At 44.4% G+C, this 24603-nt stretch overlaps 1 protein-coding gene across 2 annotated transcripts; it reads right to left on the bottom strand.

The window, feature by feature from the left end:
• Positions 1-547: 547 nt before the first annotated feature.
• RHOBTB2 (Rho related BTB domain containing 2) lies at positions 548-24603 on the bottom strand. Of its 2 annotated transcripts, none has more exons than XM_075272712.1 (10): positions 24092-24603; positions 18190-18391; positions 17423-17526; positions 15217-15402; positions 11654-12558; positions 10230-10348; positions 3774-3924; positions 2464-2552; positions 1524-1629; positions 548-1141 (listed from the first exon to the last, which is right to left on the bottom strand). In XM_075272712.1, the coding sequence occupies exons 1-10, from the start codon at positions 24100-24102 to the stop codon at positions 936-938; spliced, it is 2079 nt and encodes a 692-aa protein (XP_075128813.1). In that variant the 5' UTR covers positions 24103-24603; the 3' UTR covers positions 548-935. The 2 variants fall into 2 exon arrangements, with proteins under 2 accessions (XP_075128813.1, XP_075128814.1); XM_075272713.1 differs by lacking the exon at positions 548-1141 and adding an exon at positions 1385-1457 and having other exon boundaries at positions 1507-1629.

Here is a 24603-nt window from a genome sequence, read left to right as displayed (position 1 = left end):
GGAGGACAGATAAAAGGTGTTTCAGGATATTTTGCATGGTTGCACTTCACTATTGTGTAGCTGTTTATGGCAGCCTGAGGTCCAGGACCTGTTGACAAGGCCGCCATAAAACAGTCTGTATGTAATGAGTGGAAACGTAAGGCTAGCTGCAACAGTTTGGCTGAAAACCGTGCCGACATGGAGCTTTACCCCAAATCTTAGCGTTTTCAGACTGATAGTTAATGGCAGGTAGACAGAAGTTTTACTCAAACAACAAAAATGAAAAATGTCTTGTAAAACCGCATGTCATTACAGTCTTCAACCCGCAGCTATGTTTAAACTTAAGCCAATGGCTGGGAATGTGAAACTCCCAGCTATGCTACATATATAGTCACGACTGTCCCTGGTTTAAAGGGGTTGTCTCATGTGGACGCGTGGGGCTCTCCTCTACAAACTAAATGGAGAGCTACTCTGTAAGAGTCACCAAGCCACCCGCCATTTGGTTAAATGAGCGCCATGTAATACTATATTTTGCTTGCTAGGATCGGGACCATCTGATTTCTCCGGATTCATTTGGAAACAGATTGTCTCTGATGAGAAATGACACATATCATGATAGTGATGGTGTCCTTTTAACACTACCGGATGGAACTGGTTGTGCTCCAAGGAGATTTCCACATATCAAATATTTCTATGCACAGTGGTAGAAAGTTCCTGGGAAAGATTTTGGAGTTTGCATTGCAGAGGCGGTTGTTACCTATAGACAGTGACGCATTGGGCCACCGTCTAGATATGATTTGTCATTGAATACAGTTCAGTAGATAGTAGGCAAAACAGTAGTAGTAGTAGTGCACATTCACTCCGAGATACACCAACACAAGACGCACACAGACTCTCGTATTCTTGCATGCACTCATAGCTGCCGGAGGGAGGGTATGCAGGTGTGATACCGGGTCTTAGCCCACTGCAGAGGAAGAAGTTGTAGAAGAGGCGGGAGATCCTGCACTGGAGCTATTCCAGAACAACCAGCGTCTCTTGGGCTGTCTTTTCTGGTGTAGGGCTGTCTCTTTCTCACGTTCTCTCTGTGCTCTTTGGAAATGGTCTTCTTCTTTTAGATACCAGACAGGGGGCCAACGCTGCATCTCCAGGGTCTGCTGATTCTCTGCAGATAATATATAAATATCATATATAGTTTATGTAAAGAAGAAGAGGATCACTATGTCCTATATGTTTATATAGGGTGAGATTTATTGACACTGTTTATTTCATGCGTCTTCCTTTGAGTCTCCTCTCACGGTGCTTATTGTTTGCAGGATATCTGTTGCTTTGGCTCACATTCATGGCTATATATATCCAGAGATGTATAAATGTAGCAGAGATAACCTGAACATCTACAACTGGTTAAACTGCTGCAGCAGAATATCTTATCACAGAAGACAACAGTAACCAAAGAGAAGTCATGGCCACATGCTCTACGGCTCCACGGGCCACACTCTCTCTATGGCTCACGGCCACACTCTCTACGACTCCATGGCCACACTTACCTGGTGACACCAGTTTGATTTCCCGGGGGAATTTCCTGCACACGCGATTATAATTAGTAGAGATGTGATGTAAACACCAGGCTGCCAGCTGCAGGGCACCATGAAACTGGAAGACACAAAGTAGATATTACATGCAGAATACAGGAATTGCCAGCAGATGATCCCAGAAGCATGTGCGGCTGGAGGTCTGGGATACAGCGAACCATCTCCAGCCCAGACTTTTTTAATGCTGACTTATTCCCTTTTGTGCCAAATGTATTGTATGGGTTGGTGCGATAATGGCAATAAACATATATAGTTTATGTTGTAAGGTTTTTTTTTTTAAATAGAGCAAGCCAGAGGCGTAACTATAGTGGGTACAGAGGTAGAAGTCACTACTGGACTGTGAATGGTCCCCAAAGGTCCCTCTGCCAAATCAAATTTGCCACTATATACTAGAAACGGCACAATATAGGTAGGGCCCCTTTACAGGTTTTGGGGCCTAGAAGTTTCAGTTCATAAAATGAGCTATACATGGAGCTGGGTCAGCTCCTGAGCACGCTCCATACACTCCTACGCACATGTGATCTACATATATGCCACAGTTTGAATATATTTCCTCTCCTTATACCAATATATCCTATGTATAGTGGTCTCTTTGAGAAGACTCCCCTCCCCAAGACCAATTTCATCACAATTTTGGGTGGTTGGCACTGTAAATGCTAAAGGCTTGTTCCTCTAGAGGAGGAATCCCTGGCTCTGTATACCATATACCAATACCTTGCCGGTGCGACACACATTGCAGACTCAGTGGGCTGACAACTTGGCAGATATAGCTGTGGCTCTTTGAGCATTGTGGCCAATATGATCTTGACATAGGAGCCAAGAACGCTAGAGGGTAAAGAAGTGATGTAATGCCAGGTCAAGACCAAGTAAAGAATAGAAATGCCAGGACAGTTACCTGAGCAGCTTCCAGTAACACAAGCGCTTCACCATCAATATCCTTATTATTCAGAGATGCATCCATCATGACCGACACTGTGTGCTTCTCTGCAAATACAGAATCACAAGTTCATTATATGAGGCTGACACTATCCCGTATAAGGGTAGGGTATACATTATAATATGGGTACAATCCCTTTAATATACGTCTCCAATAGATAATTTTTTTTGCATAATGTGTGTCCCTTTAGTATATATTAATCCCATAATGATTTTCAGTGGTGATGAATTAAAAAGATGAGTATATGTTTTTTTTTTATCCTCTTCCATACCTCGCTCTTGGGTCAATGTTTCTCATTCCCGGCCAACCCTATTAAGGCTCATACATCTCTCCAGTGCCACCTATAGGTAGATACCCTATAAGTCAATCTCGGACCCTTGGAATGTATCACGGAGTATGAGGCAATCCAGAGACAAGTATCTGTATTGGATGAAGTTATTACTCCATGTCAGTGGTTGTCTATGGTCTCTGCAATTGCAGATCCAAGTACGGACACATGAATCTTTATGGGCTCATACAAAAAAGAAAAAACAAAAAAAACCAAAAAAAACAAAACACATCTGTGCCGAAGTGAAGAGCTGCAAAATATGTTGCAGGTCCTATACCTGTGCGATCTTGTGGTTTGGTCCATTCAATTCATTTGATGTGGAATCTGCTGCCATATTGACTTCAACGGAAGCTGCTCACTTCTTTTTGCCGCTAGCTAGTAGCGGAAAAAAGAAGCAAGCTGCCCTATCTTGCCGCAAATTCCACGGCTGACTCAGCCACGGCGCGAGGCTCCCTCCTGATCAGGCCCATTCATTTGGGCCTAATCCACAGCAAAATGCCGATGCACTGCACCAACATCCCGTTGCGGCTAGATGTGCGGTACGTTCACACGTGGAATGCAAATTCCGACATGTGAACAAACCCTTGAAGGGTAGCTACCTATAGTGACACATCGTGTATTTTCTCCTACACTACAGCTATTTTGCACACTTGCCTGTAAGATTCCCTACACCACCGGGATCTAGGCAGTATTCCCACCACTTTTCCAAACTAGAAGGGTTCATTCCCCTTTGGCACTGCTTAAAGATTTCTGTTATTTGCAGTCTTATACAAGGCAGGACTTATTGATGCTTCTGTGACTCTATGATGGAAAGACAAGACTGCTAAGTGTTTTCCTTTCCCATAGAGTACACAGTGGCGGTTATTATTTATAAGAGGTCAGGCATCGCCTCTAATAGGAAAAGTAATAATAGTAATAAACAGAACCTTCCATTACCTACCAGTCAATGCTACCAGGTGTGGCAGGCAGAGCCGGTTTGCCAGTATAATGAGGTCTAAGGGGTCAAGATCTGGTCCTGTGGTGAACTGTCCTGTATACAAATACTCGAGCACCGCCCGCATACTGCCCCTGGAGGTGTACGGAAGGACTACCTGGAGAGACAGAACATTATAAATATTAATATACTGTTATTGCCATGCATTATGTGAGCCACAATCCAAAAAGTCATTTACTAATGATTTGATGTGTTTTTGTTCAAATCTATAGGGCACCAAGGACTGGGATTTTTCAGATTTTACAGCATTGCAATTTATGATAGATTAAGGGCCCGTTCACAAGGAGTAAACGCATGTGTATTTTGGCAAAATACACGTGTAAACAATACACGTGTAAACATAAGACTCCCACTGACTTCAATGACATTTTAATATGTGTATTTTGACGTGTTTTATTTTTTTTTACATATGTAAAAAAAAAAAAGTCATTTAAGTCAATGGGAGTCTTATGTTTACACGTGTATTTTGCCAAAATGGGCGCGCGTTTACTCCATGTGAATGGGCCCTAACTCCTGGGGGTCCCCATGTGACACCCCCACAAGCCTAAGAAGGAGCAGGCTCCATATGCCCTTTCTTCGCATACAGGTGACTAGACATGTGTAGTCACTCTCTTATCTGCAACATGAGCATGTGAGATATTAGTCCATACATGTGACTAAAGCACTGTATACATTGCCACTCCATAAATGACTCGTAAGACATGATATTTAATATGGGGTTTAGTGTCAGACATCATTCTGAAGCTAGACAGGGTGTAAAGGTGTGCACCTAGCTTTATAAGGTTGGAGGGCGTGGCTTGCCATGAAATTGGACATTTCGGCTTGTGTAGTTAGGCATATGACACATAACACAACCTAAATGAACATCCATAGATACAAAAATAGCCATGAGTTATATAAGTATTGTACATATAGGGAGTGGACAATACAAGTGTGATTATAAGGCGGCTTGGTGTTGTGATGAATTCATTAGTAAGTTCACGTGTTTCTACTTGCTGAGCCATTCTATGGGAAGAGGAGGGGAACCGTAATGTTTCTCCAAAATATGATAGAATATAACATTCTGGTAAACCCCACATCTCCAGAATATAGCCCTGGATAGCTACTATTTAGAGATGAGAGGGTACTATTCTAAACAGTAGTTTCGAATAGCACGCTCCCATAGGAATGAATGGACGCAGCCGGCGCCGGCGTCCTGCCGCTTAACCCCCTGCGCGCTGGCCTGTCATTCATTCCTATGGGAGCATGCTTTCTTATGGTAGAGTTGGAAGGGACCTCAAGGGCCATCGGGTCCAACCCCCTGCGAGTGCAGGTTTTCCTAAATCATCCCAGCATATGTTTATCCAGATTCCGCTTGAAGATTTCCATTGATGGAGCGCCCACCACCTCCCGTGGCAGCCTATTCCACTCTCTCACTACCCTCACTGTCAGAAAGTTTTTCCTAATGTCTAATCTGTATCTCTTTCCCTTTAGTTTCATCCCATTGCTTCTTGTACTTCCTTGTGCTAATGAGAATAGAGTAGATCCCTCTGCACTGTGACTACCTTTCAGATATTTGTAGACTGCTATTAAATCTCCCCTCAGCCTTCTCTTCTGCAAACTAAACAGTCCCAGTTCTTTTAGCCGCTCCTCATAGGACATGGTTTGCAGACCTTCCACCATTTTGGTTGCTCTTCTCTGGACTTGCTCCAATATATCGATGTCTTTCTTGAATTGAGGCGCCCAGAACTGTACACAGTATTCCAGGTATGGTCTGACCAGGGAAGAGTACAGCGGAATAATGACCTCTCTTGATCTAGATTCAATGCTTGTCTTAATACATCCCAGAATTTTATTAGCCTTTTTTGCAGCAGCACCGCACTGTTGGCTCATGTTGAATTTGTGATCTACTATTATGCCCAAGTCCTTTTCCCCTATGCTATCACTAAGTTCTATTCCTCCCATACTATATATGTTTTTTACATTTCTGTTACCCAGATGTAGAACTTTGCATTTGTCCCTGTTAAATACCATTTTGTTGGCCTCAGCCCATTGTTCCAGTGTGTCTAAGTCCTTTTGAATACACTCTCTCTCCTCTCTAGTGTTGGCTATTCCTCCTATCTTCGTATCATCTGCAAATTTTATGAGTTCCCCAATAATTCCATCGTCCAGATCATTTATAAAGATATTAAAAAGTACTGGGCCCAGAACAGAGCCCTGCGGCACCCCGCTTTTGACTTTCTTCCAGTTCGATGTGTAGCCATTTAGTATTACTCGTTGTGCCCGATCATTAAGCCAGTTGTGAATCCACCTGATTTTTTGTCAAAGCCATACTTAATCATTTTTTCAATAAGAAGGTTATGTGATACTTTATCAAATGCCTTACTGAAGTCAAGATATACTATGTCCACGGCATTCCCTTGGTCCAACCATTCAGTGATTTTGTTGTAGAAGGAAATCAGGTTAGTCTGACAAGATTTATTGGTCATAAAGCCGTGCTGGCTCTGGTTAATTAATGCCTTCCCATCCAGGTACCGAAGTAAATGTTCCTTGACTATTTGCTCAAAGATTTTTCCTGCTATCGAGGTCAGACTTACCGGCCTGTAATTTCCTGGATCGTCCCTTTTCCCCTTTTTGTAGATGGGGACAACATTTGCCCTTTTCCAATCTAAAGGGACCACTCCTGTTTCCCATGACTTACTGAAGATTATAGCAAGGGGTTCTGTTATTTCCTCTGCTATCTCTTTCAGGACTCTAGGGTGTAAATCATCTGGTCCTGGGGACTTGGTTTCCTGTAACTTGGCTAAGTGCTCTCTTACCAGACCTTTGCTTATAGTCAGCTTGGAGTCCTCCTTCCCCTCATCTCCATCACCATTAATGTCGATATTTCCATTAGTTTCTTGGGAGAAGACGGATACAAAATATGAATTTAGTAGCTCCACCTGCTGTTCCACCGTGTTAACTGTTTCTCCTTTGTCATTCTTCAGGACTCCAATGGTCTCCTTCACTTTTCTTTTGCTTTTAACATATCCCAAAATCCTTTTACCTTACTCTTTGCCTCTTTTGCAAGCTTCATTTCGTGTTCAGCCTTAGCTCCTTTGATGCTTGTCTTGCAGAGTCTGCAGACTGCTGTGTACTCTTCCTTAGGTATAGTTCCCATCTTCCACTTTTTGTATGTTTCCTTTTTAGCAGGTTATGTAATTTTTTGGTCATCCATCCTGATATTTTTAGGTGCTTCCCATTTTTCTTCCTTCTAGGTATTGTTAGTTCCTGTGCTTTAATGATTTCCCTACGGAAGATTTCCCACCCTTCATGTGCATTTTTGTGCTTAAGAATTTTGCACCATGGAATTCTGCTAACCCTTGCCTTCAGGCTCTTGAAGTCTGCCCTGCTAAAGTCGAGCCTTGAAGTCTGTGCCTTCTCAGGTCTTCTTCTTCTTCTTGCAACCCCAAACTCAAGTATAGCATGATCGCTGAATCCCAGTGTCCCTGCTACCCGTAGTCCCTTAACCATGTGCTCTTTGTTGGTTAGGACTAGGTCCAAAATGGATGTTCCTCTCGTGTTTTCTTCTACTAGCTGGGCAATGAAGTTGTCTGCTAGAGAGGATAAAAATTTGATGGAGCCTTTACTCTTGGCTGTGTGGGTTTCCCAATGAATGTCAGGGTAATTGAAGTCTCCCATGATCACTATTTCATGTTTCTTTGAGAGCGTGGTCATTTGCTGTGAAAAAATCTCATCCATGTCTTCTGTCTGTCCTGGTGGTCTGTAATAAACGCCTACTATGATGTCCTTATTGTTTTTCCCTTGAATTACTACCCAAATAATTTCTAGTAGATTATCATTCTGTAAAACTGTAATTTCTGTGGAGATGTGTTCTTTTTTAACATACAATGCAACTCCACCCCCTCTTTTATTAGTTCTATTCTTTTTGAATAAGTTGTATCCTTCCATCTGTATGTTCCAATCATGCATGTCGTTCCACCAGGTTTCTGTGATGCCGATGACGTCATAGTTTTCCTTGTGTATCATCAGCTCTAGTTCTCCTTGTTTGTTTCCCATACTTTGTGCGTTTGTGTAAAAACATTTCAGATTGTGCTCTGTTGCATCCTTTTTCGTAATTTCCTTCTGAGTATCCTGTCTTGGGTCCTCTTTACCACATCTAGTAACCTTGTTAAGTATGTCTTTTAGCTGCATGTTCTTGTCTTTCTTTTTTCTTCCCATCCCCTCTTCTTCTAGTTTAAAGCCCTTCTGATGAGTGTGGCAAGTCTTCTGGCAAATATGTTTTTCCCAGGTTTTGTGAGATGTATCCCGTCTCTAGCAAGGAGTCCATTGTAGAGGTAATTCACGCCATGGTCCAAAAATCCAAATCCTTGCTCTCGGCACCACCGTCGAAGCCAGGTGTTTACCTCTAGTATTCTATTCCATCTCCTGATGCCATGACCGTCAACTGGGAGGATTGATGAGAATACTACCTGCGCATCCAGTTCCTTCACTGTCTTCCCCAAATTTTCAAAGTCTTTATAGATAGTTGGTAAATCATTTTTTGCCGTGTCGTTTGTACCCACATGTATCAGTAGGAATGGGTAGTCGTCCTTGGAGCTGAGGAGGCTTGGTATCCTATCGGCCACATCCTTGATTTTTGCTCCTGGGAGGCAGCATACTTCTCGTGCGGTTAAGTCTGGCCTGCAGACAGCTGCCTCTGTGCCTCTTAGCAGTGAGTCACCCATAACCACTACTCTTCTTTTCTTCCTTGCAACACCATTTCTTGTTGCTCCTGATTGTCTCTGGGTGACTTTTGTTTCTTCTTTTGCTGATAGGTTATTTTTGTCATTTTCATCCGCCTGCATGAGAGTTTCATATCGGTTACTTAGCTGTGTGAGTGGTGATGGCCTTGTGATCCATTTGCATCCCTTGGTCACATGTGTCCAGTTTTCTGCCTCTGTAGGTTCTCTCAAGTATTCTTCCCTTACTGTATTCGGGGGACTTGCATCAGTCTCTGCAACTGTAGGCTCTCTAGCACTTTCATCCCCCACTGTGTTCTGGAGGCTTGCTTCAGCTTCATCAATGAAGACCTCACTTTCTTTGATGCTTCTCAACGTCACTATTCTTTCTTCCAACCTCTGCACTTTTTCTTCTAAAAGGGCCACTAGTTTACATTTCATACAGGTGAAGTTGGCTTTATGGTCCGGCAGATCTGTAAACATATAGCAAGTGTTGCAGCTCACCATGTGGGTTTTCTCCTCTTCCATGTTGCTCATTAAATTTGGATGAATGATCTTGTATATGTTTTTTTTTTTTCCTCGTCTGACGCCGTCTACGAAGTGTAGAACCTCGCGCGCGTAACGGCACGCGGTTTTGCGATGTCCTCTAACCAGCGAGACCCAGCAATTCCCAGCAATCGACGAGATTAAGGCGACTCTTCTCCTCTTCCCAGCATGCACCAGAAATATTCAAATGAGCTTCCAATCCCAGGTTTTTGAAACTACTGTTTCAAATAGTAATCGCTCATCTCTACTACTATTCATCTTCTAGATTCTCCTCTTCGCAGCTTTAAGGCTAAGACTACACGGCAACATATGTCAGGTGTCAAATAACTTCAGAGTATCATAACATGCAACTGCGATACAATTGCAGAAAATCCTGTTGGATTTTTGTCACAAGTAGCATGAAACTTTTTTACCATAAACGTCAATGGAAACCTGTTGCAACTCACACATGACACGTTTCTGACTTCACAGTGTTTTTACAGCCAAATCTCAGCTCCGATTAAAAAGTTGTGTGACATTAAGGTTAGGGCTAGACGGCCAGTTTGGCCACAAGACTGCCAGGTTGTGGTGACACTTTCATTATTGTTAGTGAATGGCGTTTTGACCTTTTTGCAATTAGAAGTCGGAGCGCTCTCAGCGTCACAATGCAACTCCATTTACTATCATTAGTGAAGTTCACACAATGGGAGTCAAGGCCAAAAATCACTGTGTAATCCTAGTCCAAGGCGTAGGCAAGTCACACAACTGTTATAGTGACTTCAAGGAGATTTTTTTGTAGTGTAACATAATTTGTGCAATGCATGTCTGAGGTGTGACATGCTACATCATACAATTGCTACATGACTATCACAGAAAAGCCAAACTGTGTTGGATTTTTGTTGCAGGTTGCATGTGACTTGTGTTTTTACAGCCGATTCTCAGCAGTTTTGTCGCATAACTTAATCTAGGTTCACACCAGGCTTGACAGAGTCAGAATGCTAAAACACGGATACTGGCGGACCCTCTGACTATAATGGCCGATTTCTGCGGCAGAGTCTCCAACAGAAATCTTGGTGCAGATGTGAGCTTATACTTAATCTGACTTTTTGTCACATGACACATCTCGCCGTGTAGCTCTAGCCTTATGTGTAATATTAGGCTACAAGTCCGTACTCACCTCAGAGGTGCTGCTTTCCAAAAAGGGGCCTCCAAACATGGCAGCCATCCAGTCACACCCAGAGATAAGCAGCGGTTTATGCGCCTTAATGGTTCCATCATCCAGAACAAAAGTGACATCTAAAGGAGAAGAAAAGGACAATGTAAAAGGAGTACATGCCGGACAGAAAGCAAACACACTAAGGACCTCATAGGATTTCTTAACAGACTTATGAGGTTGTGAATGTGATAAGGACCGGTTCACCTCTGCGTTCGATAGTCTGTTCGGGGAGTCTGATTGGGGACCCCCGAACGGAAACCTATATGAATTATTAAAGTGGTTAGCTAAGAAACCACACAGACCCCATAGACAAGCAGCACTTTTCTCTCGGCATGTTTTGTGTGGAAACAGAGCGGAAACCACATGGACCCCATTATAGTCTATAGGGTACATGTGGTTTCTTAGCTAATTGCTTTTTAAAGGAATCCTAACATTCACACGCAATTTTTTTCTAGGTACCAAGTCGGAATAGCCTTAAGAAAGGCTATTCTTCTCCTACCTTTCGTTGTCTTCCCCGCGCCGCCATTCGCCTGCAATCTCGGTATTTCTCGATATGCAAATTAGCTCTCACAGCACTGGGGGCGGGTCCCAGCGTTCAAACAGCATTGGGGGCATCCCCAATGCTGCAAGAGAACTCTCTCCAGCGCCACCTCCATCTTCGTCACCAATGTCTTCTTCCGACTGGGTCAAAATTAAACATATGCGCAAGTCGGCTCTGTCAGCGGAGCTCGGGCAGAGTCAACTTCACATGCGGGCAGCCATTTTTTTGGTGGCCGGCCGCTTACTCAAGCATGAGCAGTACACTCCTGTAGTTCTATGGAGCACAGAACGTACTGCAGATGCTCGAGTAATCGGCCGGCCACCAAAAAAAATGGCTGCCCACATGTGAAGTTGACTCTGCTCGAGCTCCGCTGGCAGAGCCGACTTGCGCATACGTTTAATTTTGACCCAGCCGGAAGAAGTCTGTGAAGACACCGATGGAGGCGGTGCTGGAGAGAGTTCTCTCGCAGCATTGGGGACGCGCCCAGTGCTGTTTGAATGCTGGGGCCCGCACCCAGTGCTGCGAGAGAGCCAATTTGCATACAGAGAAAAACCGGGATTGCAAGCGAACAGTGACATGGAGAAGACAACGAAAGGTAGGAGAATAGTCTTTCTTAAGGCTATTCCGACATGGTACTTAGAAAAAAAATTGCGTGCGAATGATAGGATCCCTTTAATACAGAACGCAGATATGAGCCGGGCCTAACCTAGTACTGCAGATAACACTATTCCTGATGACATATATATTGGAACCCTTGGTGAAAAGATATAATGCAAATATGAATAGAAATGTTTGCAGTGTTTGTGGAGGAGATATATCGGCACCTCCTGGAGGCAGTTCTCACCAGAGAAGATCCCTTTTGCCAAACATTCCTTGATGCGATTGCTCCTCCGGACATGGAAAGCTCTAGTGATCTCTTGGTTCATGAAGGCTTCTCGATTCAGGATATTTGCCACCATCATACGCAAATCAAACACCTCCAAAAGCTCAGCAATGTGGGCCACCTCCATCAGCTCGGGCTCTCTTTCGTCCAGGCGTCCAGTGTACAGATATTTCAGCACGGCTCTGAAGGGTCCAGACCTCACCGAGCTGTCCATCTTTACCACAGTTACCCTTCTGGCCCGGTAACCTGGTGGCTCCTCCAGAACTCCACTTCGTATGCTTTCAAAAGCTCTGCTCCATCCTGACAAATCTCTATCACCTTCCCTTCCCAAAGTACCATCGCTGGCTGAGGTTCTCATCCCTCCCCCCTCGGTTTCTCCTGAACCTTCACAAGCATCAAAGCTTGAGGCACGTAGAAGAGGATCCCTGGCTTGAGATGGAGGATCTCCATCATCCAAAAGGAAAAGGTCACAAAATTTGGAGGAAGCGGTGGAGAGGTAGATGCGGTGGGCATAGATACGAATCCTTTCTTGGACCACCAGCACTACATCGGCACAGGAGGCTTCTTCTAGAAGGTGTCCAGGATGATCTTCACTCTGAGCAGGAGGATCAGGCACTATGATAACAGGCGGAGGGGGCCGAGGGGGAAGAAAAGGGGCTTGTGGGAGAGGTTTGCGTACGCTTCTCAAGTGTGACTTCCAAAACTGTAAGTGGCGACGAGATATGAGAGCTGAACGGATTGCATTATCAAAAACTTCCTTGATGCCACATTGCGCCACCACACTGGTTTCATAATATGGGATGCCAAGTTCTTTGGCTACTTCCCGGCCTTTCTCGGGTGGAAGAATCTCCTGGGGACGAATTGGCCTGAAAAAGGAAGAAATGGTTATCAGGACTTCTAAGAAATGTCTCCTTTAACATGCAAGGTAGGCCATAAATCTACAATAGACGTGGGTCCCATGGCCGCTGAGGACAGAATTGCCCAGAGCTCATATCTACTTCATGTATATAAAAGTTCTGAAGATAGCCAGAAGGCAGTTCTATTTTCCAACTCCCATAGAGAAGAATGGAGAGCACTCCGGCTGACTGTAGGCAAATTAGGCCCCGTCCCTAGTGCACTTGCAGGGTAATCTACATGTCCATAAATATAGTTCTCTCAGCATTGCTTCATCGGTATAGGATAGGTTTCTGCTCCTATTACAGTCTCCTAAACGACACCATTATTGGTTTTAGCAGGTGACATTTTGGAGCAGATTGATTTAAGACTACAAACAACTGCGTTGGGCGACCGTTTGGGGATTCCGTCCCCCATTTCGCTTGAAAAAAGGAGAGAGAGTAGAGTCCTGCAGGGAGGATTTTGTTCTCCACATTTTTCGGGTGGAAACTCAGTGGATCCTATAGACTATTTAAAGGGATCCTATCATTAAAATGCAATTTTTTGTGACTAACACGTTAGAATAGCCTTAAAAAAAGCTATTCTTCTCCTATCTTTAGATGTCTTCTCCGCGCCGCCGTTCGGTAGAAATCCCGGTTTTCGTCAGTATGCAAATAAGTTCTCTTGCAGCACTGGGGGCGGTCCCCAGCGCTCACACAGCACTAGGGGTGTCCCCAATGCTGTGAGAGAACTCTCCAGCAATGCCTCCATCTTCTTCAGGAATGGCCTCTGCGAGTCTTCTTCTGGCACTGGGGTCAAACTTCTAGGCCTCGGGCAGAGCTGACTGCGCATGCCCACAGGCCACAAGAAAATGGCTGCTTACTTACTGTGTAAGCGTCCATCTTTCTTGTGGCCACGGGCATGCGCAGTCGGCTCTGCCCAATGCCCGAGGCCTACAAGTTTGAACCCAGCTTCGGAAGAAGACCCGTGAAGAGGCTGTTCCTGAAGAAGATGGAGGCGGCGCTGGAGAGTTCTCTTGCAGCATTGGGGACGCCCCCAGTGCTGCAAGAGAACTCATTTGCATACTGACGAAAACCGGGATTTCTACCGAACAGCGGCGTGGAGAAGACATCTAAAGGTAGGAGAAGAATAGCCTTTCTTAAGGCTATTCCTACGTGTTAGTCACAAAAAAATTGCGTTTTAATGATAGGATCCCTTTAAACACATTTGGTTTCTGTTTTTCAGGTCCCCAAGTGGACCCAAAGAACGGAAACCCGAATGCTAGTGTGAACGTAGCATTACTACATTTTTATTACATATGAAGTCTTATTCTTTGCAGCACCAGTTGTATTTTTACTCTTCACTCATTTGTTTTTGTGTTGCAAGTCTAAAAGCCATAACTTTAGGTTTCTGTTAGAAGGTACATGGGAGCTTGTTTTTTGCAGGATAAGCCGCAGTTTTGCCTGGAGTTAGTTCTATTATTTCTGTTTTAGGTCACCATTGTTCTTTTTCCTATGTGATCATTGTTCTCCAGTACTAGTTGTTATGCTTATGGCAATAGAAAGGATTCTGAATTAGTAATAATTAAAATCATTATTTTATCATTTTTATTTCTTACCTAGTGATGCATTTTGCAAAGCAAACATTTTATTCTACTCTTGTAAACACTTGATAATCCAGCGACACCCTGCTGTGTAACCACTTTATCTCTAAGGCTAGGGACTTTGGCTGTGATTTCCGTTGTGCGACCAAGGATTGCTGGGTTTCCCTGTGATTATTTTGCAAATGTTAGTAAATGGGGTTGCATTGAGACCCCTTGTGCACTGATCGTGACTTTGAGTCAAACATTGCTCAACATTTTTGGAACAAGTAGTTGCACATGCCGCACACTAGGGTTCACAATGTGACTCCATTCACTCACATTAGTTTAGTTTGTCATAGTATAAGTAGTTACACAGCAGGGTGTCCATGGATTATTAAATGTTTGCACAACGGGTACAAGGCCTAGCCTTCAGCCAGCAGACTGCACATTACACGCTGTTGCAGATGGTGAGGGTACAGTTTCTGCATCATATATTTACATAGCTTGGCATTACCTATGTAGTATCAGTGCTGTTCAATGTATGGCGCAGGGCAGCACTGTGTGATTTCAGATGTATTTTTACCCCGGATTTGTGTCTCCTTTTTCTCATGGCATAATGCTAATGCCCTGATAGCTGCGTCATTTGCACAACGTACAGGGATAAGTTGTAGTTTCCTGCGATGTGGATATACTGGGCGCACCACTAAGATGCAGAGTCATCTGGAACATTTCAGGTCTATTTAAAGGTTTTGTCTAGCATTTTACTTTCCTGTAATGAAGTGAACAGCTAAGCTGCGGAAAGACGGATCTTTAGCTCTGCCAAGCCGCTTCACATTCTCCGCTCTGTGCAGCCCCAATGACATGACATTTAAGATCAGACAGGTGTAAGACAAGAGCTCTGCTGGGCTCGCTGGACAGCATTAGGGTCTTCGTTCAGATTAGTTCAAATGTCATGCCAGCTCACTGATGGATTGGCATCGATATTAGACAGGCATTATTCATGTCATGACAAATAAACCTCTACAGAACTGCGAGAAGTCTCTGTCAGAGTAAACAACTTAAAGACCACCTGGCCAGGGGGCGGCGGGCGCGGTTCACTGCCTCCAGATCAGCATAGCGAAGGTCCAATTGGCATCCAACCAAGATGACAGGTGCTCGGGGGCAGAAGTGCTTTATCTCCGGGTACCACATAGTCTGGACATGCTGTAGCGAGTTAGGGTTGGCAATGGAGAAACAGAGGACAACAACATCTGACCTATGAAAGACAAATAAAAGACATGAGTATAGGATCGGAGCTACAACAGGGGTGCAGAGGTAGCCGGCACTCCCGGATACTAGTGACCGACTGGGTAAATGGGTCATCTAAGATACAACATTAGAAGTGCTATATGTTGAGATTTTGCATTGGGGCCAAAGAACTTCATCCTTTGCCTCTGGGATAGGATAATATTTTACCTGGGTGTTGCTTGACTAGCAATTACTATAACTGAAATGGCTCCGTTTAGCTTTGCAGTCCTATAGTCTCACAATGCATTCTGGATCCCTACTATTACCCTATAGACAAGTCAGCACTCACAGGTAAGTAATGGCTATTAGCAATTTCAGAGACACACTACTCTGTCCATTCTCCTTTCCTTTCTTTTTTAATGGGGAATTTTTTGTTTGTTTGTTCCTTTGGGTATTTTAACTGAACCAATAAAGGCTATATTTTAATACGTCCCATTTTGGGTAGGTTATACTCCCCTACTCTGAGTTTACATGATAAGTAATGGCTATAGAAGGTTTTCACTTGCAATCCTTTTTTTTATGAGGCACCGAGGAGGCTTTAAGGATCAGCGGCTCCCGCTACAAATGATCCATCCTTGTATTATACTGACAGCTATTCACTTTTATAGCTGTCATGTAATGTTATATTTCCCTGCAGTAACAGCTCCAGGGGAAAAGTATAGCTGCCCCGTTACTGCTGACCTCCTCTGGCTGAATTTAGGGGTTAAAGCAGGGGTAGGGAACCTTTGGCTCTCCAGCAGCTGTGAAACTACAACTCCCAGCATGCTCCATTCACTTCCATGGGAGTTCCAAGAACAGCAGAGCAAGTACGCATGCTGGGAGTTGTAGTTTTGCAACAGCTGGAGAGCCGCACGTTCCCTACCCCTGGGTTAAAGGGAATCTGTCACCAGAACTCAACCCAGCAGATAGATAGGTTAGAACAGTGTTTCTTAACCATTTCAACTGAAGTACCCCATAGTACGAAAACGCCCCAGCCGTCGCATAATGGCCCCTCCACGCAGGATAATTTGCATTATATCCTCTCCACACAGTATAATATCCCATAGTGGCCCCTCCACATAGTAAAATGTCTGATCGTGGCCCCCTTATATTATATAGTCCTATAGTGACCCCCATACACTATAAGATCCAATAATAGTCCTCCACACAGTAGAATGTCCCATAGTGACCCCGATACAGTATAATGTCCCATAGTGACCCCAATACAGTATAATGTCCCATAATGGCCCCCCCTCACAGTATAGTATCCTATAGTGGCGCCCCGATACACTGTAATACCCACATCTATGCTAATTGAATGAAAATCCCACATAAAAGGGATAACAGATGGTTCTTGTTATGAATGAAACTCACAATTTTGGGGGCTTATCACCCACAAACTACTATTCTACTCTGGTGTCTCTTTAGACCCTCAGAGTATAATTAGCAGAGGTGAACAAGCAAACAGTGTTACTCGCCTCTCCTGAGCTCCGTGTCCCGTTTGTGCCTCTTCTGCCTCCTGAGTGATGTCAGAGACAGCTGAGACCTTTGATTGGGTCTTCGTGGTCATGTGGCGAAATGATGCTAAACATTACCACATATGACTGCTGAGGCTCAATCACAGGCCTCAGTAGTCCCTGACATCACTGAAGAGGCTCTAACCAGATGCGGACTCTGCACCAGAGTCCCATCTATATGCCATGTCTCCCCTCTTCAAGCCAGCATGGGGGATGAGCAACTCCTGATCTAAAGATCTCAAAATGTCCTTGTACTACTTGACTGACCAATCATTTTAATGATCACCATCTAATACTATGTTTTTCCTGCAAGGGGAAGTGTCTGGCTGGACATGGCTTCCCTGACAAAATTAGCTGTAGGCCATGGGATGTCAGAAGCAGGACATGAAGTGCTGGCTTTGCAAAGCAACCAGGGGCCATTTTGCAAGAAGTAGTCTCTGATGAGACAGCCCTGTTTAAGCTGGCTTGAAGGCCGTTTTAACCATATCATACCTTCCATAGGCAAATCTCCTGTCTTTATGGTGGTCTCCAAAAGTATCCCACAACCGCAATGACACACTGACATCATCCACGACATCACGGGAGCGCTCCAACACCTACAATAAGGAGAAGAGTAAGAAGTTAAGGGTGTCTAAGACAATGGTGCCGTGCAGATAAACAACAGGATGACTCAATTGTACATCATTCATCAAACATATGTCCCTCTGGCCTGCGTTTCGGATGCCGCGCCTCAGAAGCAGACTAGTGGCACATGATTTAGACAGGCTCTGGGCTAAACATTCTGTATTGTAATGCCAATCCCCTTTTCCACCCGGCCATTGAATCCTGTTGTGTGAATGAGCAGTGGTCTTTGCTCGCCTTCTGTAACAGTATTCACACTTAGCTGTTCTATCCTCATAAAGCTTTGTGAAATATTAACCATTAAACTCCCTTATAGGTCCACTTATTTATAGAGAACTGTACTGGGGATATTATCACTCCTTAAGGAGAGATCATCTTCACAGGCGTATGAGACTTTCGCCATATGCCATTTTCGCTCCACTGGGGGGGATTATGGGAAAATTATGCAAATCTGTTTCCCGAGATGTAAATAGGAAAACAGTGGATTGGTGAACATGGTATGGAAAGAAACTGCAATGCAAATGAAAACCGACCTCCATGAAGATGTGATTTTGGTTTCATTGATGATAATACCGAGCTAACGGTTATGCCCGCTTGTTCCACGGCCATTGTGTGAATACATGTAGATGAATACTCACCTCTTGGCACACGCGATACTGATCTATGGCCCAGACGGTTGGCACATGTGTGGCAAGAAGCTGGTACTGTGTCAGGGTGGCGTTGCATGCCCGTGCACAGATCAGGCGAGTTTTGCCAACGGCGTTGTCTCCGACCACCACGCATTTTATCGTCTCAACATTGGGACGCTCATAATCCATATCAGTGTCCAGCAGCTGGGATCTGTATGTAGATGGAAGGAAGAAGGATAACATTAGGACGTGAGGCGGATTTATATGGCATCTGCTAACATCGGCCTTGTACAATCTGTAATATAAACGTCACATCCAACAACAATGAGGAACAATGGCCTGAGCCGTCAGCGAGACAATAAATCTAACAGACAATGCAGATGAGGACAAGTTGGATCTGATCCCAGTGCAGCAGCAATGCTAGACACTACCACAGTACCGTGCACTCAGCAGGGGGCGCTGTCACATCTTTAACTGGGATAGGTCGATCGGCTCAAACTTGATCTCCGTGCAAACTTGCATTTGCACTGAGCCAGGTATTATGCGGGTCATGGTACATGAATAGGTCAAATCACATAAAAGAGCAAATGGACAACATGCAAAGGCCCAGCAGGAATTGTGGTCCTGTAGTCCAGGCCTAGGGGACAATGGAGCAGAAGGATCAATAAGTAAAGGGGTGCTGCAGTTCAGAGAAACTATTTTATACCCCCTGTTACAGAATTCTGAGTGGGTAGAGGGTCAACCTCACCTCCTAATCTCTTAGGACCTGTCCTGCATTAAGCAGACAAGCCATTGATCTGCATGGACACTGTGTACTACTTAATATCTCCTGTGGTGGCGCTGCAGAGAAGTTCCCCGATCAGTGGAGGTCCTGGCACCAAGACACTTTGTGATCAGATTTCTGTTAATGGGGTCATCAATTGAAGATGAACAGGAGTCTGACCCAGAGACCCCCACCAATTAGCTGCAGAGTTTACTACTTACAGTTTATATAGTGGCTGTGCTTGGTATTGCAGATTAGCCCATTCACTTGAGCTATGAATAGATCATGTGACTGAACATCACGTGGCCTGTGGAGCTGAAGCGGTGCTCCGGGGTAGCAGACCTCAATTGATTTTCAAGGTAACAGTTTTGGTACCTGATGTGCTATCTAAGCTCTGTAATGTCAGAAGGGCGGTGTCAGACAAGGGGTGTAAATCAGGGCTCCAATCCGAGGCATCCAGGGTCAGAGGGCAGAATCACACCCCCTTGTCTGCTCCTGTCTGACACTGCCCACCTACTATAGAGACTAATAGCATAATCATGGAACAAAACTAACAGCACTGATTGCTCAGGAACGGTGGGGGCTAGAGAAAAGATTCCAACTGTGCTTTAAATCAGTGGAGAGGAGTCTATTAACAGATACTAAGAACAGGAGATGGTGAAACGTCCTCTTTAAGGGAAGGAAATTTTCCAATTTCTTGATCGCCTCACATTTTACAGGGCCGTATCTACAGGGCAGTGCAGATATAGTATTTGCATCTCAGGAGGCCCAATGATACCAGGATTATGAATGCCACATGGTAGGTTGGGGGGCCCTGTGACTGATATTGCACTGGGGCCCAGGAGCTTCAAGGTACACCTGGAGACCAGGACTATGAAGCGAATCCCCCAGCTTACATAGGCGTTGCCTTATCACGTAGCGAGGGCCAGGAATAGACCCATAAGAAAGCAATCTGATAATGTGCCCGGAGATGTGTCTGGTCCTTGGCCAGTTGGTAGCTGGTAATAATATAATGGCTATTGATTGTTATCACGGCGCCGCCCTGCCGTGCCCTGCTCTCCGCTTTATTATTCCGCTGCCAGTGGATAATCCTACAAGCCTGCTTACAACAAAATGGCCACTAATCCCCAAGTAACAGGATGTATTGGGGCCCAGGGGAAGACTTGGGACTGAGTGCATCCAAAATTCCCGGATGAAAAAGTTCTGAAAAAGTTCTCGTCTCCAAATCAGATTCAGGCCAGAAAACACCGGCATAATATGGTCCAGTTTTATCAAACTGTATCTGACCACGGGCCTTACACGGTTTCTCCCATAGAAGTAGGAGATACAGTAATAACATAGCACACTGCTATACCGTTCCCGTAAGTCCCAGTCACTTCTATGGGGAAACAGCGTAGAACAACCTGATCAGCTGTTTCCATAGTCCACATGAGACAGACATACCACTCAACCTGTGAATAAAACAGAACAAAAACAACCAAAATTCATCTTAATAGTGACTATACACCTCCAACAGCTGTCAGCTATTCCTACCAACATATGTATACAGTATACATTCCAAGATAGGGGTGTAACTCTGCCATACACCTCATATCACCGCTGAAAACAAAAGGATCAGGCATTGAAATGCAACATGCCCCATCCTGTGTTTCTGACATCACCTGCCTGGAGAAAGTGAAGACACCCCATATACATAATATAGTTGGTCGGTCCTTCCGAAATCAGCGGGTTGGGCTCAAGCATTCCTCTAAATCAGATTTCCTAGGAAATTTTAGATAAGGTCAAGTTCACACCTGTGTCAGAGTTTCTGTTCTTCTGCTCCTTTGAAGGTAAATAATCGTCCATGTAATAACAGACAACATATCTGAAAGAGCCCCATTGGATATACCAGGGTTTGTTGGGTGGCCATTATTTTTTACAGACATCACCAGATGAAAAAAAGATTGTACTTGTAGGATTTTTTTGGCTGGGATTTCTGCTCCCAAAGCTGAACATCGTGTCATCTATACATGACTGGATGCCAAACTACAAGTCTCAGAATACAAGACACTCACCTATACATCTATTAGAGCGCGTGCTGTGTCATTTAATCCGTTCTTCAGGTCCGTCATAGGACGGAAAGAGCAGATTGATCAATAAAGAGGATCGGACTAATAACGGGTTCCCGAGGGCCCCCAATGACTATAGTGGGGTACGTCGGATATCCGTTATTATATTACTAACATCAGGCATGAAGGACTTTATCATCTGTGATATCAGATTGACATCAATGCAGATGTGAACATACCCTTACATATACAAATGTGTTGGTAATACAGTCCTATGAAAAAGTTTGGGCACCCCTATTAATCTTAATCATTTTTTGTTCTAAATATTTTGGTGTTTGCAACAGCCATTTCAGTTTGATATATCTAATAACTGATGGACACAGTAATATTTCAGGATTGAAATGAGGTTTATTGTACTAACAGAAAATGTGCAATATGCATTAAACCAAAATTTGACTGGTGCAAAAGTATGGGCACCTCAACAGAAAAGTGACATTAATATTTAGTAGATCCTCCTTTTGTAAAGATAACAGCCTCTAGTCGCCTCCTGTAGCTTTTAATCAGTTCCTGGATCCTGGATGAAGGTATTTTGGACCATTCCTCTTTACAAAACAATTCAAGTTCAGTTAAGTTAGATGGTCGCCGAGCATGGACAGCCCGCTTCAGATCATCCCACAGATGTTCAATGATATTCAGGTCTGGGGACTGGGATGGCCATTCCAGAACATTGTACTTGTTCCTCTGCATGAATTCCTGAGTTGATTTGGAGCAGTGTTTTGGATCATTGTCTTGCTGAAATATCCATCCCCGGGGTAACTTCAACTTCGTCACTGATTCTTGAACATTATTCCCAAGAATCTGCTGATACTGAGTGGAATCCATGCGACTCTCAACTTTAACAAGATTCCCGATGCCGGCATTGGCCACACAGCCCCAAAGCATGATGGAACCTCCACCAAATTTTACAGTGGGTAGCATGTGTTTTTCTTGTAATGCTGTTTTTTTTGGACGCCATGCATAATGCCTTTTTGTATGACCAAACAACTCAATCTTTGTTTCATCAGTCCACAGGAACTTCTTCCAAAATGAAGCTGGCTTGTCCAAATGTGCTTCTGCATACCTCAGGCGACTCTGTTTGTGGCGTACGTGCAGAAACGGCTTCTTTCTCATCACTCTCCCATACAGCTTCTCCTTGTGCAAAGTGCGCTGTATTTTTGACCGATGCACAGTGACACCATCTGCAGCAAGATGATGCTGCAGCTCTTTGGAGGTGGTCTGTGGATTGTCCTTGACTGTTCTCACCATTCTTCTTCTCTGCCTTTCTGATATTTTTCTTGGCCTGCCACTTCTGGGCTTAACAAGAACTGTCCCTGTGGTCTTCCATTTCCTTACTATGTTCCTCACAGTGGAAACTGACAAGTTAAATCTCTGAGACAACTTTTTGTATCCTTCCCCTGAACAACTATGTTGGACAATCTTTGTTTTCAGATCATTTGAGAGTTGTTTTGAGTAGCCCATGATGCCACTCTTCAGAGGAGATTCAAATAGGAGAACAACTTGCAATTGGCCACCTTAAATACCTTTTCTTATGATTGGATACATCTGGCTATGAAATTCAAAGCTCAGTGAGGTTACAAAACCAATTTTGTGCTTCAGTAAGTCAGTAAAAAGTAGTTAGGAGTATTCAAATCAATAAAATGATAAGGGTGCCCATACTTTTGCACCAGTCAAATTTTGGTTTAATGCATATTGCGCATTTTCTGTTAGTACAATAAACCTCATTTCAATCCTGAAATATTACTGTGTCCATCAGTTATTAGATATATCAAACTGAAATGGCTGCTGCAAACACCAAAATATTTAGAACTAAAAATGATTAAGATTAATAGGGGTGCCCAAACTTTTTCATAGGACTGTATCTAGCAGAGCTAAATGCACCAGATACGGCTGCGCTGTGATGGCGAGATGAAGCAGAGCTGTGTTGGTACTGTACTACACATATTAGGTAGGTAGAGCCCTGTTCCAGCATTTTGCATGGTGCTTCCATTTACCTGTTTGGGAGGGTTCACACGGTGTAACGTGCCGCGTGATGTGGCACGTCTACGCCGCGGGAGCCTTTGCGGGCCATACATGCTCCCATTGATTTCAATGGGAGCGGGGATCGTATGCGCCGCGCTATTTTGCGGCCGTGATGTTGCGGCCGCAAAATAGCGCGGCGCATACGATCCCCGCTCCCATTGAAATCAATGGGAGCGTGTACGGCCCGCAAAGGCTCCCGCGGCGTAGACGTGCCACATCACGTGGCACGTTACACCATGTGAACCCTCCCTTTGAGTGGTTTTGCATAGGACTGCAGGTAACCTTATGCTAAGCTCACATTAGCGTCGGCCACCTGTTGTTCTGATCCATCGCAGGACCAGTACAATGGATGGGTGGACTACTAAAATAGTCCGGTGGCCCCCACTGACTATAAAGGGGTCTACCATTTTAAAACTGAAAGCGGCGGACGATATAGCTGAGCGTGCAGGACTTTTTCGTCCGCCGATTTAGAGACATTTCAATGGAGTTTCTGGCACAGATGTGAACATGGCCTTACTGTATAGGTAGAGTAACGCAGTCCCTAAGGGTACAATGACCCGATCACTAAGTATATACGCTATATGCCACCAAGTCCTTACAGGATTACAAGTCACATCACCTCAAGCTCAGCGTTTCTAAGAACTATCAGAGCAGCCGAGAAAACCAGGTCATAGTACGCTGCAGAATACTCTGCCCCCGGGGTACGGAGACTGGTTAAAAAATAATAACTTTCTCGCCCCACTTAGATTAAGCTGAGAATCAGGTCACATTCTTAGGACTAAGGAGCAAAGTTCAGAAGAATAAGAAACACAGCGCCATGGCGGCTGGAAAATCACCTGACAAGTGCAAGTAAACAAGGGGCACATATTATTATACAGTCATTAACGGTACCCCCCCCACATAAGATATATACATGCAAATCACAAGACCCCAGATAACCCAGCGCCCACCAACATTACACCAGTCACACACAAACAGACAACGTATACTACACCCAGTCCCAGTAAGTCTTGTCCCATACATGGCAGCCATGTTGTCACCCGCGCATCCTCTCTGCAGATCGGAAATCGACAGGCCGGGGCTGTAGGTATATGTGCCTAGCTATATACACACATGTATGCTGCTGGTATGTGCATCTATCCATCTATATCCTATGCCCGCCTTTGTCTATGTCTGCCCAGGAGATAGAAGCTGCAATGTGTGCGGGCGCAGATGTGCGTCTACGTGAATGCCGGATGATTTGTGTGTCTTGCTATAAATAGGTTTGTCCTTGCAGATCTAATAATAGATCCTGTGCCTATTTGTGAATGGGATGGCACCGTATACCTAGGACGGTGTGCCTGCTGTACCACATTATGTGTCTGTGTGTGTGTGTGTATGGTGCAGCCCGGGTGTCAGGGTGTGCAGATGTCTGGGTGTATCCGGCTACTGCAGCGTCTATAGCTCTGTGTCATTATGAGAGTGTCTACAGCCGTGATGGGCGCAGGTTGCGATTCCTCATTTCCAGCAAGGAGGTGTGTGTATATGTATGTG

The sequence above is a fragment of the Leptodactylus fuscus genome, chromosome 5 (assembly GCF_031893055.1).
Source record: "Leptodactylus fuscus isolate aLepFus1 chromosome 5, aLepFus1.hap2, whole genome shotgun sequence".
In the NCBI taxonomy this organism is placed as follows: Eukaryota; Metazoa; Chordata; class Amphibia; order Anura; family Leptodactylidae; genus Leptodactylus; species Leptodactylus fuscus.
Note: the sequence above shows the minus strand (reverse complement) of the source record. Positions and strands in the feature narration are given on the sequence as shown.

Bases quoted from the DNA above. Each gene is read 5' to 3' on its own strand.
- RHOBTB2 (XM_075272712.1), bottom strand. The intron at 15,403-17,422 runs GTATGATATGGT...TGTCTTTCATAG, and splicing joins AGGAGATTTGCCTATGGAAG to GTCAGATGTTGTTGTCCTCT. The intron at 12,559-15,216 runs GTGGTCTTTAAG...TTCCTTTTTCAG, and splicing joins GCCCGCCGCCCCCTGGCCAG to GCCAATTCGTCCCCAGGAGA.